Source organism: Marmota monax, unplaced genomic scaffold, assembly GCF_021218885.2.
Source record: "Marmota monax isolate L192 unplaced genomic scaffold, Marmota_monax_Labrador192_F-V1.1 WCK01_AAM20220418_F8-fsc00001, whole genome shotgun sequence".
Lineage (NCBI taxonomy): Eukaryota > Metazoa > Chordata > Mammalia > Rodentia > Sciuridae > Marmota > Marmota monax.
The window spans coordinates 57,235,697-57,255,747 of NW_026693777.1; the positions used below are offsets into that span (position 1 = coordinate 57,235,697).

The 20,051-nt window shown below is 32.2% G+C and overlaps 1 protein-coding gene across 6 annotated transcripts in view; it reads right to left on the reverse strand.

The window, feature by feature from the left end:
- Positions 1–20,051, reverse strand: part of Znf280d (zinc finger protein 280D) — a 111,786-nt gene that overhangs the window by 20,009 nt on the left and 71,726 nt on the right. For 4 of the 6 annotated variants that reach the window (XM_046460803.2, XM_046460802.2, XM_046460804.2 and 1 more), the window contains 3 exons: positions 15,941–16,003; positions 10,503–10,621; positions 10,321–10,357 (listed from right to left, as the gene is read on the reverse strand). In XM_046460803.2, the coding sequence (XP_046316759.1) occupies positions 10,321–10,357; positions 10,503–10,621; positions 15,941–16,003 (219 nt within the window). Of the gene's footprint in view, positions 1–8,770; positions 9,732–10,320; positions 10,358–10,502; positions 10,622–15,940; positions 16,004–20,051 lie in introns of those variants that run through there. The other 2 variants (XM_046460806.2, XM_046460807.2) reach the window with 2 other exon arrangements.

Below are 20,051 nucleotides of genomic sequence, written 5' to 3' on the forward strand. Positions count from 1 at the left end.
TGAGTCCTCTGAGTATCACTGCAATGGAGGTTAGTGATGTAAATTGTTATATTTCTCCATTTTACTAAGAAACTGGTAGATGAGATCATGTTAAGTTATTGGAATAATTAATATTAAGATGTCTACGATGGGCTGGGGTTGAGGCTCAGAGGTAGAGTGCTTGCCTAGCATGCATGAGGCACTGGGTTTGATCCTCAGCACTACATAAAAATAAAATAAAGGTGTCCACCTACAACTAAAAATAAACAAATAAATATTTTTTTAAAAGATGTCTATGATCCCAAATATTGTTTTGTGCCTTTTACTATAAAATAATTCTCTTCTTAAGGGACAGGCTTATAACAACCAGTAAAAGCATTTAGAAAAGTAACTCTAATATCAATTAGAAATGTACTTTATAAATTTCATCATCATAAATTTATAACTAAAATTTTATAACTAGAGACACATACTCTAAGGTTAATAAGTTCTAACATAACTACTGATATATTATTAACATTTCAGGAAAGAAAAAAATTTTCATACCTGTAATTCTTATTCATTAAAGATACTTGCTGAAATAATCATCATTTGAGATATTCAACTGCTTTAGAGAAGACAGTCAAATTTGCTAAGCTCAAAGTTCTGAGCTAACGACCTGCCTTTAAGTAATTACACTTTTCACCTATAAATGTACTTTTTTAATAGAAAAATGTAGTGTAGTATTTAGGACATCTGAGTTCAATGCAAAGAGAACAGAAAGACTGGTGATCAATTTCAACATCATTAGCAAATAAAATTGAAAGTATGTAAGTTTTCTTCTCTATAGAAACCTGTTTAAATAGATTTGTTTTTAAATAATAATCCCTTTTCTGTAAAGTCCTAAATGAAATTAATGGTTTCCTGTATTTTTCTGCAGGTCACATGACCAACATAAGGCTACATATAAAAGGAATATTCTGATTCAATGACACTAGTTATGTTCTTTTGAGGCTTCATTCACACTATAAACATACCACAATATGGGGAGATGAGCTGTAAGGAGGGAAATAATCATTCATCCATAAACTCAGGCCAATAATAGCATTATCTCAGAAATCGGCGTGAATTAAATGAGTAAATGAACATCAAATACTTGGAAGACTATAGGGCACATTGTATGTGATCAATAAATGTTACCTATTATTATTTCCAATCTTCCTGCTCAAGACTTGCTTGAGAGTGCACAACACAGGCCACTTTTACTCCCTAAATTATCTCCACTGTTTTGATTCTTCTGTCAAGCTTCCATACTACTCTTAAACACAATATATTCAATACTTCTTTTGATTTTTGGACTGGGATCAGCCTTATTTGTTCTAGTATGAAATGATCTATTTCTGAACACCTGGTTTTGAGCTATCATCTAAAGTTAGGGAAGAAAGCAGAAAAATCATTCTAGATAGAAGACAGAACTAGATAAAGACAGACAAGCAAACAAAGAAAACAAAATATCTGCATGTGAAAATGTCAAGAAAAAAAAAGACCACCGATGTAGGCAGAATTAATGAAAGAGTAGAAATCTATTGTGTTATGTGGTTTTGTTGGCAAAACTGAATTATACCCTAGACATTTCATTTATAATCTATAAACTACCCTTAAGACCAGGAGACCAAAAAAATTTTTTTAAATGGCAGTAACTACAGAATCACTAGCCAAAGCTGGTATGGTTTGTTCTAAATGATGAAGTACACAACAGTGTCATTTATCTTTGCATCTCACTGTTTCTCCCATTCTTTCACGCTAATCAGTTATCAAAGGCATTAGTCCCAACTGCCAGGAACCACTGTTATTAGTATTATTATTTTATATCAGAGAGTGAACCCAGTGGCACTTAACCATGAGCCACATCCCCAGGGTCTTGCTAAGTTGCTTAGGGCCTCGCTATATTGCTGAGACAGACTTTGAACTCTTGATCCTCCTGTCTCAGCCTTCCCAGGCACTGGGATTACAGGCATTAAATATGTCACCACGCCTGGCCACAAAACCACCACATCTTCATGCACAGCTCCTATCTACTGACTAGCAACTTCATATGAGGAACAAATGTGTTATATCCACCTTGAAAAGAAAAAACTATCTTCCAGTTCCCAAAAATTTGATTTATTAATGACTGTGAGAGAATCTAGGTTAAAGAATCTCTCATACCTCCAACCCCAGTCACATTTCAAGTTAAAGAAAGATGCCCAAACTCATAGATCAGAGTGGTTTGGTGTTTGGTTTTTCCTCCTTCTCCTCTTCCTTCTTCTAACTTAAATATATGAAGACATTTTGACCATTTTGAACACTTAAGATTCTATAACTTGGGTTAAACAATGATTCTTCCAAGTTCAGAAATTAAGAAAAACAATGGTGTAAGCCCTTATTCTTTGATGTTCATAGACTCAACGTGAGTAAATATTTTTAACAGAAATTTTGATATAGTTTAAAATGTAAGACTTAGAGAAAAACATTGTCATTCTACCCCTAGAAGAGTTTACTTATTGCTTGCATATATGAAAAACAATTAATGACTTAACAGTTTAGTTGCGAGTGGTATAATAAAATGATATTTTCACTTTTAAGAACAGGTTCTGATTCCTTCTGGGATAGTATTTCACAAAAATTATAGCTATTCAATATATATAATTATAATGGTTTAAATGATTATGAAATCAGCTGGCTATGTGGCCCTGTGAAGATATGAATTCAGCATGAACTTCATGTCTACATTTTTGATTCTCCTATTCTATAATTACCATGGTGAATGACATCAATCATGTCTTTTATTCATGTGTTCATTTCCAACACCTGACACAGAGTCTTGCACATTGAAGGCAGGATATCAGTGTCCAGTGTAATGACTTGTGAAAAGATTTATCTATATTATACTATGAAAAGAGTAACGTGCTAAGGATGAAACCCAATATTTCTCTTGCGATTCTTTAGCTTTAAGGAAAGTCAGAATTCTGTTTCTATTTCTTCTTAGTACATTTAAATTAGAGGAAATTTAATAAAGTGTATATACAAATTTAATCTTTAAAGCACACTGTGCATCTCTTAAATCTTCAAAGATTATTATCAACTTCATTTCACAGATGAACTGAGGCAACTTGACCACAAAGTTGGTGAGAAAGTGCTAGGGCTGATATTTTACCTTTAGTCAATACACTGCATTTTGCTTAGACAAACTTGGAAGTCACTTGAAGAACTAAATTAATTTTTAAAACCACTTCAAAGTGTGCTTTTTAGGATATCTGATTCAATCAATAAGAAAGATAACTCATTAAGTAGCCTAATTTTCCAAATTTCAGTTATTGTGCATTTACCACAGGCTCTTACACTCTAAAAATGGTCCAGAGGGGAATTACCCTTTTATTCTCACTTTTTGTCAAGAAAACGTATCTTACAAAACTTTACTTCTATTCTATGTTACAACTGATCTACACAGGTAGGTACACTGGAAAAGAGGGAAAATGGAGATTAGGGAAACAGAAAAGAGCAATTTCATGACTAAGTTCAATAATATCTCTAACATTCAAGAGAGGCATTGTTGAAAAATCATTTCAAAGTTCTACAAAAGAAATAGCTATGTGACTACTGCTAACTAGAAGAACTATACACTCTTACAAAATTAACAGCCAAGATTTATGGACATAAATACTTGGTAATAATAAATTTTTCTTCAAAAAAAGGATTCTGTAAGTTAAAAAAGCATGATTTCCTTCTAAATAGGATTCTGTACCAGTTTTCAAAAAGGCAGTGTTGTTTCCCAGTCTTTAGACAGAAAAAGCTAGAATTATTCTCAATTCTACATTAGAAAATTTGTACACAAGATTCAATTAAAGCACTGTGATGAGATGTCATCCACCAAGCAGTCTGGAGGAAAGTACTGTGTGAGTCAAAATTACAGATAACCACAATGTCAATGTACTGCCACTGAAACTCAGTGACGATAAGATTCTATAGATTCTAGGATCCCCTGCCATCAGGAAGTGGCAGTACTCACAGGAGTAACAGGATTAAGAGCAGGAAAGCTGGAGTAGGAGCAGTGACAACAGTGAGTTTGGGCTTTCTTCCAGGTCAGTACCAAGTAATTTAGAATCAATAGTTAACTGAATTACTTAAACTGGTAATTTAACTATTTCCATGCATTATTTCTTAAAGCCAACCTAAAAAGAATTATTACTTATCTTTCAGTGATGAGGAATCTGACTTGAAGGTTAATAATTTACTCAAAGTTATAGAGCTAGTTAGATGTAAAACTAGGATTTAAACCTCAGTCCATCTTATTTCAAGGCTACATTCCTTTCACAATACCAGACTTCACAGTGAGTTGTATGGACAGTTTCAATGTGGACAATTAAAAACAATAAGATCCCTTATTTTAATAAAAAATACAGAAAAGAGATGCACAGGAGACCCTCTAATGAGGTAGATGATAGTAAACTTTTGTATGTGGTCAAATACAAGCTGACAAGAGTGAGACTGCAGAAACATCTCAAAATCAGAAGTGAATTATGTCATAAGTATAAGATGTCCATACTATAGTCAAGTTAAGGTATTACAACTTAGGGGAAAATACTGATTCGATTTATAAAAGACACGACTAAAATAATCCCAGAAGTGTTCATAGAAATTCCTTAAAAATATAAATTTAATGAGCTTTAGTGACCAAAAATCGAATGGTATGACTAATACATGATGCAGCAATTACCTCTAAAGAAATTTAACAGAAATAATTTGTGTAAATGGTTTGGGAGGCCTAGAAAGAAAAATTGAAGGCTGAAGATCAGGGCAATTCCACCTAAATAAAATGTAGGCAGAAATAAAATCATGGAGTGTAGAAATATAACTTCTATAGTGTTTCCTATGTGCTAATTTTTTTTCTTTTCTTTTCTTTTTTTTTTGGGGGGGGGGTACTGGGGATTGAACCCAAGGTTGCTTAACCACTGAGCTTTTTATTTTTCAATTTTTTAATTTTATACAAGGTTTCCCTAAGTTGCTCAGGGCCTTGCTAAATTGCTGAGGCTGGCTTTGAACTTGCAATCCTCCTGCCTCAGCCACCAGAACTAGCTAATCACTTTTGAAGTACTTTAAGTGAAAACTAACTCCTTTAATTCCCTCAAGACTTTCAGAGTAGGTACTTTTGTAATCTTTGTTTTATAAATAAGAAACTGAGGTACAGAGATTAGGTAGCCTTTGCATAAGTCACTTACATCTAGAAAACAACAGGGTAGGAACTCCTAATTGGGCAATCAATTACAGAGCCTAGACTCCTATCACATCACCCTGTCACTTTAAAGGTCTGAGAGGGCTGAACCTATCAAATCTGGGTATCAAATGTTCAAATCTTATCATCAAGAAAGACCCCTTGATCTCATTAAGAAAGGCAATTAAATTTAACAAAATGAGAAAAAAAATTCAAGAATCTTAATAGATATTACAAATGCTGGAAATATTAACAGTCTCTGCAAAAGCTAGGTACAAGAAGTTAGAGAGAAACTAGACATAATTATGAGAAACTCTTAAGCATCTCAGTGAAGCCATGTTAGGCAACCGTACTCTTCATCAAAAATATCCCTTGCTGCTATAATCAGAAGAGGCTCTGCACTGTTATATATTTCTTAGACTTTATAAATGTAATAACGAGGAAACCATTTTTTCCAGATAAAATTTCTAAAAATGTGAAAATGTACTTGCTTGCATCTAATTATGCACTCTACCTTATAAATGATCCAGGAACATGAATGAAATTTCTAGGAGTCCTTATTCAACACTACATTTATATTTTCCAATAGAAAAATCAGAATGATAAATCTAATCATTATTCTATAGCCCATTCTATGGAGATTGTCATGAAATTAGTAATGATAGAAGGGAAAAAAATTCAAAGGCTGAATAAATACTCTTTGTACACTCACAGGCCAAATATAACATGGTAAATCCCACATTAAATTTAATTTAAAGAATTTTAATTTTAACCTGAATTTTGACCACAGAAACAGTTTTCCCAAAATTATGTATAAATTACAGGCATTAATTTTACAGTACAGAACAGGAGAAATAATGACACAATTACCTTCTTTTATAAAAATACAAGAGGGTTATTTTTATAAGAGTACACATACAGAGTTGAATGTGCCTAAGAGTAAGATGGATATTAAATTTTCTCAAGATCAAGAATTCCTGTTTCTGTTACTGAGGTAGATATGTGAATTCATAAGAATAAACTATGAAACTTAGTCATAACCAGTATTGAAAAACAGATCCCTAGACCTCTAAAACTTAGTAACTGCATTTACAAATAGGGCATCACCATACTCATGATTTTCTTCCCACATCTCTGTCCATACCTTCTTTAATTTCCTTTGTACATTCCTTATCTCTCTAACCTTTTATTATCAGAGTCCTCAGAGCTCACCTGTGGACCTTGCCCTTTTTCTATTTCCACTGTTATCCCTTGATGAGCTCATATACTTCCATGAATTTTTTAAAATTGAACTTTTTCATGCTGGAACAACTGTAGATTCACACATGGTCATAAGGTTATAAGAAACAATACAGAGCAATCTCAAGTACACTTTGCTCAGTTTCCCTCAATGATAGCATCTTGTAAACTATAGTTCAATATCACAACCAGGATATTGACAATGATTAACAATACATTGATCTTTTTAGAATCCCCCAGTCTCACTTGTATCCATTCTTATGACATTTAAAAATATTAAATGATACTTATAGCCTAAAACTTACCCTTAAATTCATAAAGGATTATGACATCTCCACTTAGCTATCAAATAAGTATCTCAAAACTAAAACATGTCTCAAACTAAAATCCTCTTCTTCACTCCCAAACCTATTCCTCTTGAGTCTTCTGCATCTCAGTTGATAACAATGCTATCTTTTCAGCTGCTCAGAATATTAACTATGAATCATCCTCACATGTTAGTTCACACTTCGTATCTAAATTACCAAAAAATTCAAAACACATCCAAAAAGGAGTCACTTAACACCTACCCAAGCGACCATCAGCTCCCACTTGTGTTATTAAAATAACCCCTTAAGTAATCTCCCTGATTTTGCCCTTGGTATCTTAGGACTATTATCAAGAAAGCACATAATGGGATACAGTATTCTTACATTTAGATATTTATTTATTTGGAGTTTTATTGAGGTATCCTCTATTCAAAATTCACTAATGGCTTCTCATTTAAAAGTAAAACCCAAAGTTTTTACAATGGTCTTTAAGTTCATATACCACATGGTCCACATTATCTCACAGGCCTATCTCCTACTAGTCTCCTTCTTCTTCCCTCCACTGCAGCCAAACTAGTCTCCTAACAGTTCCTTAACTCAGAATTATCCCATGTTGAAGGTTTTTTCCTCCCAGAAATGCTCTTTTGATATCCAAGTGATATCCATATAACCTCCTTCACACCTCTACTCAAAATGTCATGTCTCTGTGAAGTTTTCCCTGATACCAGATTTAAAATGGTGGTCTCCTGATTTTTACCCCATATTCCTGTATTTCTCTTCCCTACTTCATTCTTCTTCAAAGTATTGACCATCATCTAAAATATAGGCAAGATGTTTTGCCAAAATGTGACAATAAGGCAAGAATCCAAGTTTCTATAGCTTAAGAGTCATTTTCTAAGAATGACAATAGACTCAAACTAAAAATTAGACCTATTCAACAGTAATCAAAAAGCATAAACATGTGACATGGCTATTTTTGATGAGGCAAATAAACTATTTAGAATAACTTGATGGTAAAGAAAGATCAGGCTTAAGCTAAAACCTATTAGTATCACACAAATTCAACTAATTACCTATAATAATTAGCAAGCTTTGTCCTGCTTTAGTCAAACCAATTTTTAAAAAATGAAGTTACAGGTGATAATATAGTTTATACTTCAAGGAAATGAACTTGATACTACAAAAAATTAAGTCTCAGAAAAATTATAAAATAGTACTCATATATTGCTATATCATATTTTTTAATTACAATCAAGGAAAAGCAAATTTTCTATTCTATAAACATATAAAGAACTAATGTTAAAAGTGGAAATAAACTGTTGTTTCTGGGCAAAATTTTTAAAAATTGGGTAGAAAGAAGGAAGATGATAAAACTTCAGGGAGCCAGATAAGGAAATAAAGAATAATATATTACTAAGTCCAATACTAAGAAACAAGTCATCTTTGGACATTCTGGAATATCCTTCATTTACATTATAAATTTGTCCAGATAATTAAAGCTAACAGGATTTAATTTTTTTGATTAATACTCATAAGGTAAACATTACAAAATAAGCAGTCATCTAAACTGGCTTTATCTCTGATTTTAGAATAAAAGAAACCACACCTGAGTTATAATTTCAGAGTCTGATGATCCTTATGGCTATTAAGGCATAAAAGGCACTTTGCTAGTCTTTAAAATTCAAGAAATTGGGCTGGGGATGTGGCTCAAGCTGTAGCGCGCTCGCCTGGCATGTGTGCGGCCCAGGTTCGATCCTCAGCACCACATACAAACAAAGATGTTGTGTCCACCAAAAACTAACAAATAAGTATTAAAATTTAAAAAAAATTAAAAATTAAAAAAATAAAATTCAAGAAATTAGTATAGTATAATGAAATTTAATTATGCTAGAGGAAAAAATGCAAGATGCACTAGCTCTTAGGTTTGCATGCCACATAACAACGCTTCCATATAACAATTAAAGCAATAGGATAAAACAGTTTTTATAAGAAATTGTTTACTAGCAAAGAATGAGACATTTAAACAAAAAAATTTTTATTAAATTACAGATTAGATATACAAATATGTTACTTTAAAACTTGTTTTTAAGATCTGAAAGCTTTACCAATTTTTAACACCTTCAAAGCCAAAATTATTGAGGTAATATACATAATAATCCTGAAACAAGACAGAAGATATCATAACTGCCTGAGAACAGCCATACTATAAAGCTATCAACAGGTAGTTATGTGAAATCTGAAGAGAATTCTTAAGGAATCTCCTGGTGTTCTTAAAAACATAAACACTGAATAAGTTTTAAAGAAAAGAATAAAAAAATAGATATCATAAAGTAGATATCACTAAATTTAGAGAACATAAAATCAAGCTATTAAAATTAAACTAAATTTTTTAAAAATAAAAAAATCTGAGAATTGGTATTGTTGAGAAAATTTCAGAGTTAATACTGGGTGATAAATTTTAAATAACAGTAAAAATAACTATGATTTGAATCATAATTATAGAGACCTATTGTTCCAAGGACATGAAAAATAGTCATGATTTCCTAACAACTAGATTTTTTTATATTTCTTGGATTGCATTCAGGATAGAGGAAGATTTATGGGTAGCAGCCAAAATGACTAAACTTTAATTTGTATGCTGAACCATTGATTTGATAGGTTTTTTCTTAGTTATAATTGGCCCGTGAGCTTATTAAGATGGAGAGCCAAAGCTGCCAGTGGGAAGTATGCTCAATTTGGTGGGCCCCGAGGCCATCTCTGGCCAAATCAACATCAGCCTTACAAGAGGCCAGTCATGCAGGAAGGGAGTTTCCCCAAGATATGATTTCTTGAGGCCACAACCTAGAGCAGGTCCCACAGTCAAATTATTCACATTCCTTGGAAAGAGAGAACAGTCATCAGTTGTGTCCATCGAAGGGGGACACTGTCCAGGTGTACCCTGGATATTTTTTGAAATCTCTGGGCTGCTTCTGCACCTGAAAAAAAAAAAATAGCGCAATGACAGACAACAAATGAGGAAAAGGACAATCATCTGGTCCAAAAACTTAAGACATGAAATTAAGAAGCAGACAAAACAGAAGAAAAGACAAACAACCATATCACTTGGAATGTATTACTCTGAAAGCAAGTGCAGTAGAGAAAAACACAAATTATTTTAAGCAAAGTAAGAAAAGACCATAGCAATAAGTTATTTTTAGAGAAAACCAACTGGAGAGAAAAAAAAAATGTATGTTAAGATATGTCAACTTGACACAAAGATAAAGTAGAACAGGAATCTGAACCCATTTACAAGCTGAACAGAGCTGAATAATGAAAGCTAGTGTCATAAACTTGGCTGCTTGACTGGCTTTGTGTAAGAAAATATCTCAGAACTTTGAACTTAGGAAATTCCAACTTGTCTTGCACCAGGTCACGAGCTCCACAGAGCAGGAACCTATTTCAACAAGCAGGTTTAAAAAACATTTTTTAAAAAATATTTTTCATTGCTATTAATGATACACTTAAAAATGCAGTAAGTGCTAAAATCCATCAAAGTATAATGCACTGAAAAAAAATTAAACTTACTCAGAAAGATGTTCAGAAGTTGGGATACAGACAGAAACTGAAATTAGAAGAAAAGTTTTATATTTACAACAGCATATGAACTATGATGAGAGTAACGATTTAGTAAAGAGTTCATATTGTGGTTGACCAAAAATAATGGAATAAATATCAAAATCCACAAGAGCACAGTTATATATACGTACCTTTCTCTACTACAACTTGGCAAGTATGGGTTTCATGTTGACTTAAGTGTGCAGCCATATTATCTAAGCCAGAAACATCAGTTAGGAAATCACAATTAAGGCACACTAGAGTAATGCCCCTATTAAAAAAAAATAGCATAAAAGAAAAGTTTTTATCTGTTGTTAAATCTATATACAAGTTCAATGATTATTTTTCCACGAATTATCTTTTTGTGTAATAAATGTAACTTGCTATTTGTTATATAAATTTGATGTAACTGAAATGATTCTCTATAAAATGGTACAGCTATGTCCAAATTTTGCTACTACTTATTTACATAGAGTATTTATGTTTTATAAATATTTATCTTTTGTACCAGTCAAAAGACCTACAACCAGTCTAGGTTCCATTAACAATTTGCATTAATATAGGCGAGTCACATTCTATTTGTTCCTCTGCCCATATGCAAAGTGAGAATAGCATTCATTCACTCAATATATATTTACTGAGGTTGTCTTTATACAATTGTATCACTGTTATTATGAACAACAACAACAACAACAAAAGCCAGTCAGTACTTGAATGAAATTTATAATCTAGTGTTTTATTTAGTTGAGGACAAAATTAGAAGAAAATTATAAAGTATTTAGAAGTATAGTATGATACCTGCCACTACATGCCAAGGTTTTAGCATGATCTTCCAAGGGTGGTTATTATTTAACATGGAATTAACTGATGTAGTTAATAAAAATGTTGGAGTCCACAAATTTGGAATCCTCATCATCCCAGCACTGTGAATGCTATTGCCTACCTGATGGGGCCTATACTACTCATTCTTTTTAACAAAATTCGTGAGTGCTGTACAGAGGAAGGAGAAAGAAACCCAAGTCCAGAGAAAATAAAGACAGCATCATGCTGCCTTAGCAGGTCAAAGCAGGGAGAACTCCAGTATGTTCTTGATTCTTAAATAACACATGTAATGATTAAGGACTTTCAAAGGAAGTTAGGAAACAAGTCCCAAAATCATGAAAAACTTTTGCTGAGTCCAGAATAGTTCTTATACTCACTGAATTAAACTGAATAACATTTGCTATCTGAAGTATTTAAACATAACTGGTATATTAAAGTTATGTGTCAATGCCTTAAGATTCATATTTAAAATGTGTTTGATCTTGTGACTTTTAGTTGAAAAGTATCTTAAATATTATTAAGACTGTAAAAATTTTGAGATGGTTCAGAGAACTTAGAAAGCCACTATATAATTGAACTTATTAGATTTATTAAAAAGTTAAGCAATTGGGTGCTAGTTGGGTCAAGCATTTGAAGTGCCGTTTAAAAGAAAATCAAGTATATTTAATGGATAAATGACACTAAATTGTTTAAAGTAATTTGAACTTAAATGTCACTGTTGAAAAAAATTCAGTCCGTTCAATTTAAATGAACTTCATCTTACATTAAATTAAAGTTCCTCTAGAAAATGATTACTAAAAAGTACTCAAATTCTAAATGGAGTATTTCTAAGTTAGACTTAAAAGCTTAAAGAAAGTTAAAATGTAAAATACTTAGCTTAAATAACTAACTACAATTTTTTCTATGAACAAACTGCCCTCATAGATACTAAAAAGAGTTTCACTGGTAAAGAAGCCAGGCTACTGCCTATTCTACTGGATATAGATAATTTAAAAAGGGATGGCTGTTTTTAAACAGGGATTTGTAATTGGAATTTATAATCAAATTTCTTGATTTGGGAAAATATGTGAGTCTGGGAATATTATAGTTGGGTCATTAGTAGAGAAAAGATGGTCTGTACAGAGAAAGCAGAAAGAAACCCAAGTCCAGAGAAAATAAAGACAGCATTATGCTGCCTTAGCAGGTCAAAACAGAGAGAACTACAGTAAGTTCTTGATGACTTTTTGTTTTCCTTATTTGCTCTGGCTGTTGCTCCTTTACTTAGGGTTCTATAAGAGTCTTTGGAATCTCGCTAATAAATCAAAGTTTCACCTAAATTTTGTTTAGGTGAAAAAAACTGATCATTTAACTGATCACTGTTATTATCAGTTTAATACAAAGTATATACATTCAATGTTCATATATTTGATGTTCATTACATAATATATATGTTTTACCAGTATATGAATACAAACAAACAGGATACTTCAGACTGATTTCTCCCCCCTTAAGTTCTATTCTAACAGCATGCTACATATGTGCACTGAGAGAATTCACTGGCACATCAAATCTAAAATCATCTCCTCCTGACTTTCTTATGGTCCCATTTCACTTGACACTAAAGCTCAAACCATAGTTACCTATGACTTTCTCCTTTCTTAAAACATTTAATATGTCAAGCATTTTATAATATTAACAACTTATTGAGTACTTACTCTGTGCCAGGCTGCTTTTAAACATATCATCTCATCTAAATCTTACAAAAACCTGAAGAGTTAAGTGTTATAATTATTACCCTTTTATACAGTACAGAGTTAGCTTAGTAACCTACCAAGGACATAGAGCTGGTAAAGGTCAAAATCAGGTGTAAAATTATGCACGTTGATTCCAGAGCCCATATTACATCATAAATACAATGTAATACTACCTCACCACCTTAATTCAGATCCCTAATCTAAATGATTTATGCACCTACAACTCACCTTTTATGTCCCTGAATTCAACTTTCCTTCAGTATCACTTCATTCTACACAAAACACTAATGGTTCTCCAGTGCCTTCTGAATTAAGTCCAAATTTCCTAAGTTTAATTTTCAATGCATTCCAATATGATTGTAAGCTCAAAATTGTTGCTACAGACTTTAATCCATTACTATCACACAAACATCATGTTCCATCCATTTACTACTAGCCATTCTTTCTGTATGCCTTCTCTTTTTCATTTCTATACTTTTGTGCTATTTTCTCCAACTAGAAGATCCCTCTGCTTCTTCTGCCAGTAAAAAACAAACAAACAAACAAAACTCATCCTTAAAAACAAAGTAAACCTAATTCCTATCCAGATTATTCCAAGTAATCTCTCACTTCTCTGAAATAACTTATTGCACTTATTAAAATCCATAGTTACTTCTGTTCATACTTTATTTCCCACCTAATGAACTACATTCCCTGAAGGCTAGTTCCAAGATTGCTTTATCCCTATCATCTACACAGGACCTGCTACAATACATACATGATAAATGCATAATACACATAATATACACAATAAAAAATATTCCATTTCAATAAGTAATTACAAAGATTGGGGGATATGGAATTTTATAAATATGCTAAGTTCCACTCACAGAAATTGACCAATTTCAATGTGAGACATATGGAAGTTGAGAGAAAAACACTCCAGACCTTTAAAAAATCAGATAATTCGTTTAAAAAACTAACACACAACTGAGCTAGATAATAATGAGGTAAAAATCAAATTAAAATCTGATTTTTAAAATGCAATAAATCCTATTCATTCTTATAAAAGTCTTTATTAAGGCAGTACCTCAAGTAACAATCAATTTCTCTGAATACAATAAACACTCTAATGAGACTAAGAGTTTTAATATTGAACCATTATTTTTTATCTTCCTGTGAGCTACTGGCTCAGCATCATAAATGGGACCTTTTGTCCAAATACATAATTTTTTCCATATACATTAATTTATTCAACAAATATTTACTGAATGCCTACTATATGCTAGGCTTAAACAAAACAAAAACAAATGAACAACAACAACAAAAAAAAAAACCCCACAAGCCACATAGAATGTAGTAAGAGAACACAGACCACAGACAAGCAAAAAGTAAAATATACAGTATTGCAAATGCACTATGAAAAAAAAATATTAAAAGGAGGTAAAAGTGCTAGAGTGAAGCATGGGGGAGTGGATACAATTTCAAATGCAGTGATTAAGGAAAGGATCACTGTCAGAGTGGAGATAAAGGACTAACCATACAATATCTGGGAAAGAGTAAACTACGCATAGGAGATAATAAACACAAAGATCCTAAGACATAATGCCATTCCCTCTTCCTCCTTTTCCATGAACCCAAAGCATCAAACAAGTCTTTGGCTAAACTTATCAATAAATTAGTTTGGTGGAACAAAGATATTGTTATTTCAAGGAGAATAGCAACATAAGCAGAAAATAAACAAAGAAAAAGAAACTAAGGAAATCAGAATTTTAAAAAATGGTGCTCAGTGGATTTTGAATTCAGTGTGTGGTATAACCAATGCTAATTATCAACATTCATCCATAGTTTCTTTACAGAAGCTAAGCTGTATACTTCTATTTGAAAAAGAAACAAACAAACAAAAAAGAATTATGAAGAATACTGATTTCAAGAATTTCAGTGGTTTCATATATGTGCTTCAAAAATTAACAGCGCCACTTTAATAGGTATCTTAAGTAACTTTTTGATATTCAAATATTGTTGGTGGGCCTGATTTTTCCTTTCATTTTACAATGCAAATGCATGAGAATTTCGTCTTGACACCATTTGTCACCAATGAAATAAATTTATCAAGAGATCACTGGCATATCTCAGGTCTTATAAGGAACAATGTAATATCCATTAGGAATCACTCAGATTTCCAAACTGGCACTCCCAGACAGTTTAATTTAAAAGTGCAAACCACAATGATACAGCACTTCCTAGCAACTAGGATGACTATAACAAAAAAAGATATAATACCGAATGTTACAAAAGATGTGAAGAAACTAGAACCCTCATACACTGCTGGTGGGAATGTAAATAATGAGGCTACTTTGAAAAGCAATTTAGCAGTTCCTCAAAAGGATCAATGTACCATAAAATCCAGCAAATTCAATGTTAAGTATATACTAAAGAAAAATAAAAAGACATGTCCTTATAAAAACTAATATGTAAATGTTCACAGTAGCATTATAACAACCTAAAGTGAAAATGAACTGAATGAATGGCTAAACTATGACATATTCATAATATGGAATATCATTCAGCACTTTGAAAAATGAAGCATTGATACATGCATGCTACAATATACATAAACCTTTCATAGGCAGTTGGAAAAGACTACATACACAGTCTATCATTCCATTTGTAGAAAATATCTAGAATGAACTAATCTACATAGGCACAAAGTAGATTCATGATTGCTTAGTAATGGGGAGAGTTGAAAAGAAATGGGGATAACCACTAATGAATGGGGAAAGGGTTTCTGTTTGGAATGACCAATATGTACTAAAATTAACTGTGGTCATTGCTGTACAGCAGCAGTACAGTATAATACTATAACCTATTATAGGTTTGGATGCTATACTATACTGTATAGAATAATATAGCACAATACCATAACCTATTAATTTTATTGTTAAATGCATATTGTACAGCATGTGAATTATATCTCAATAAATTTGTTATGCAAGAAAGAATGTAAATTATGACCATTGTTTAGTAGAAAGAATTAAAAAAAATCAACTAGTTACCTGAGATCTTCAGAATGCTCCTTAAATATACAAAACCTTTTACTTGGACGACTACTGTGAAAGCTGGAGAGACAGAAGACATTTTAATAATTTTAGTATATAGAGTTCTATTATTTCATAATAATAATTAATTAATTTATAAACATATTTCAAGTCTGTACTTAAGTTTCTAGTTTTTAAAAGACTACAGTATAAATACTGAACCATTAACTCTGTTTAATTCAACATTTGATCTGATATTCCATTTTGCTTTTAATTCCTAATGACACATACTTTTTTCCCTAAGCATATACTTAGATGATCAATACCTCACCATTATGTAAAAAGGAAATGCTCAAAGAGTTAAAAAACAAACTAAATTTTTCATTTATTATGCATTTAAAACAATTCTAAATTTTTATTAACAAACTAATTTTGCTACAATCTGAATTATCATTAGAAATCAACTTTTTGAAAATAACTTTTTAATAATCTTAACATGCTGGTATAGAGGGAGGGGAACAGAATTCAATTGATCTAGAAAGTACACACTATTTGAGCTAAATATTACTGTTTACCATCTGTAAATTCAAACATCTAGACAGTTCTTTGTAATTGTTAGTAGAGGTTTAAGAAAAAAAGCAGAACTCATAACTTAATGCTTCCTCTAATCACAGAACAAAAAACCACTAACCAAACATTGTAGTCAATAAGGAAAGCTTTCTGTACTAGAAAACCAGTAGTAGTTTAGCACACTATATCTGAAAGTCACAGACAACAGTATCACCATCACCTGAGAGTTTATTTAGAAATGCAAAATCTTAGGCTCTTCACAAACCTACTGAATTAATCTCTGGCAGTGGGATCCAGGAAACTGCCTTAACAAGTTTTTCAGTGGTTCTTACACAAGTTAAAGTTTGAAAAGCAGCAGCCAACAAACTAGGTAAATGGCTACTCACATCAGTAAAGCCTGTATGTAAAAGAATAGAAATGTTCTGGCTAAATATAATCCCCAGAAAACAGCCTCAGAAGATTTCAAATATCATTTCTTCAAGCTGGGGTAACTATTATTTGGAGATTTATGAATTTAAGATATTATCACAAAAATAAAGTTTTTAGAGAGATCAGGGGGTTGGGAAGCCCTGAAATTGTGTGCAAAAAAATATATAAATAATTGTTTCCTTAGAGGAATGAGTCCAAGACTAGGAGGCAGGTTTACTGGGGATTGAACCCCAGAGTGCTCTACCAGTGAAATATACCTCCAGCCTTTTTATTTTTAGACTAGGTCTCTCTAAATTGATGCGCTGGCCTCCAACTTGGAATCCTCTAGCCTCAACCTCCTAAGTCACTGGGATTACAAGTGTGTACCACCAGGCTCAGTTCAAAATAAGTTATTTTTTTAATGACATTTTAAAGTTTTTTCTCTTCAAATAAGTATACTGTTTTTATTTATTCTTTGATAAGGGGAGAGAAAAATTATACTTTAGGGTCTTTTGATGGCTTCCACATCTATCTATAACTTGAACCAAATATCTACAAATGTTCCTAATTAAATTTTTAGTTGTTTGAATCCAGTTATGATTTAGAATTCCCCTATCTTTGGAAAAAAAAAAAAAAAAGCATTTATACTGCCTCTTTGACTCATCTGTATTTACTACATAACTTCTACAACTGCAATTTTGTGTAATGTAAGAATGGAAAAGTGAATCACAACTCACAAATAAAAAGGAGGAAAAAGCTACCTTTCTTCCCTATTTCCACAAAGTTGATAGCAATACAGAAATACACCTAAGAAAACAGAAAAGGCTAAGACTTTTATTCAATACAGTAAAAATACAGTGTTAAGACGTAGGTCTAAAAAACCTGCTACCCAACTGCATGACTATAATTACCAAAAGCTCATTGAATTGTTCTTCATAAATAGGTAAATTTTATTAGGTATAAATTATACCTCAAGGAAATTGAGGACAAAATCCCTCTTTGACCATATTTTCCTTAATAATCTTGATTCCATGTAAGAAACAACTTAACTTTCTGAGAAACACAAAAGGAATGACTTTCTTAACATCCAACAATATTGATGGTATACCTACTATTTAAGACACTAAACTGTAGAATGATGATATAATAACTAGAGTGGTAAGTTGCCTGCCCTAGAATTCATGGTTGAGTGAAAGAGAAGAAGATGGTCTGACACAGAATAAATGCTAATAAATAAATGTGGAATGAATATATATTCATAAATTAATGCAAGATAAAAATCAACAGTGACACAGAATTCTGTGTACAAGAACAAATCATTACAACAGCTTTCTTTTTTACTTGGAAACGTTTAACATCATTCTTCAAAGCCTAAGAGAAATGTCATTTATAGAAAGTCTTCTCTACTTCTTATTTAAAGAATTTATTCTTACCTTCTCTGTGCTCTCATAGTCATCTGCTTATCACATTAACCTAGGTAAACATATTTCTCCTACTAATTAGCAAAAATTAACAGCAAGGACTTGACCCCCAATACTACCTGCCTATCACACTTTCTAGAAAACTGTTATGGTTTCATATGCCTCCCAAAGCTCATGTGTGAGACAATGCAAGAAAGTTTAGAGATGACTCAATTAGGTTATGAGAGGCTTAACATAATCAGTGCAATGATCCCAGATAGGGATTAACAGGGTGGTAACTGTAGGCAGGTAGGTTGTGACTGGAGGCTCGTCTTTGGATATATATTTTGTGATCATGAGAGTGCTCTGCCTCTCCTTCCTGATGCCATGTTCCCAGTTGCTTTCCTCCACCATTTGCTTCCACCATGATATTCTGCCTCATCTCAGGCCCAGGCCCATGGAGTCAACCATCTACAGACGGAGACCTCTAAAACTATGAGCTCCAAAATAAACTTTTCCTTCTCTAATTATTCTTGTCAGGTCTTTTGACTAAAACACAAACTGTACCTTCCTAGTATGTAATAATCAGTATTTGTGAAAATGAATCTGGGTGATATAAATACTATTAAAAAGAGATATTAGTAATGTCCATTAACTTAATTCTCTTACATGTAGAAGAAAAAGTTGTCTCATATATCTTTTTAAGGAATAACAGTAATATTATATAGTAGTTAATTTTCACTTTCTCAGGTGATTTTTATTACCACTTACAAGCTATTAGCAAAGTACAATAATTTAAATAACTGACCCCAATAATACTATTTTTAAAAAATAATTTATAATTATGAAGTTAATGATCTGTTTCCTTCAAAGAGTCTGACTTTAAAGATGTTTCAACAGCTTCAAGATTTTTTAATCTCTTCTTTGAAATTATGTTTGGGGCCTCTTTTAATTATAAATAATAACTATCATTTATAGTTTATAATGTAGTAAGTGATATAATAAATACAAAGATCACTTCTCAAGGAGATTCTACATACACAAATAAAATGAAAGGCAGATCAGATGAATGGTACACAATTCAAAAGAACTGACCAGACATTTGAAAGATTAACTGGGAGGGAAGGACAGGGTGTCATGGGGACTAATAAAGAATAAGAAAAAACTACTATATAAAATAAGTATGGGAAGAAAAATACTTTAGAAAAGATTAGCCAACTTATGAGGATCAGAGTCTCTCTTTATAGAAGAGACTGGGCAGGTATGAGACCAGAAAGAAAAAGACTACTTGAAAGGCTACAGAGTTGGTATGGTATAGGGTAAGAACTGAATGTACACATCTTTTGGAGAAATGAAGCTTCCCTTCATAAAAACTTCAAACCTAGATCAAGTATCTGCAGTAAGTAGAAATAAGGGTGTGCTACTCAGTGAGAAGGCAAAGGGAAATGACAGTATCAATGAAGGAAAAACAAAACAAAAAAAAAAAAGGAGAAGGAGCTAACAATGAATAAGGAGTATATGTGATGACAATGAAATGTAGGTTTGGGTGGTTTGGAAAAGGGTAAGAAGAATGTCTTGAGCCAACTGCAAATGGTTGGAGATATAATGGATTTGGAAGTTCTTCAGGACAGGAAGGAAACCTATGATAAATGGAAAAAGGAAGGCCAGAATAAACCTTAGTTTAAGAAACACAAAATACTTTCCAATTTGATCCTTTAGAAATTAAGGGCAAAATAAAAGACATCCTTAGG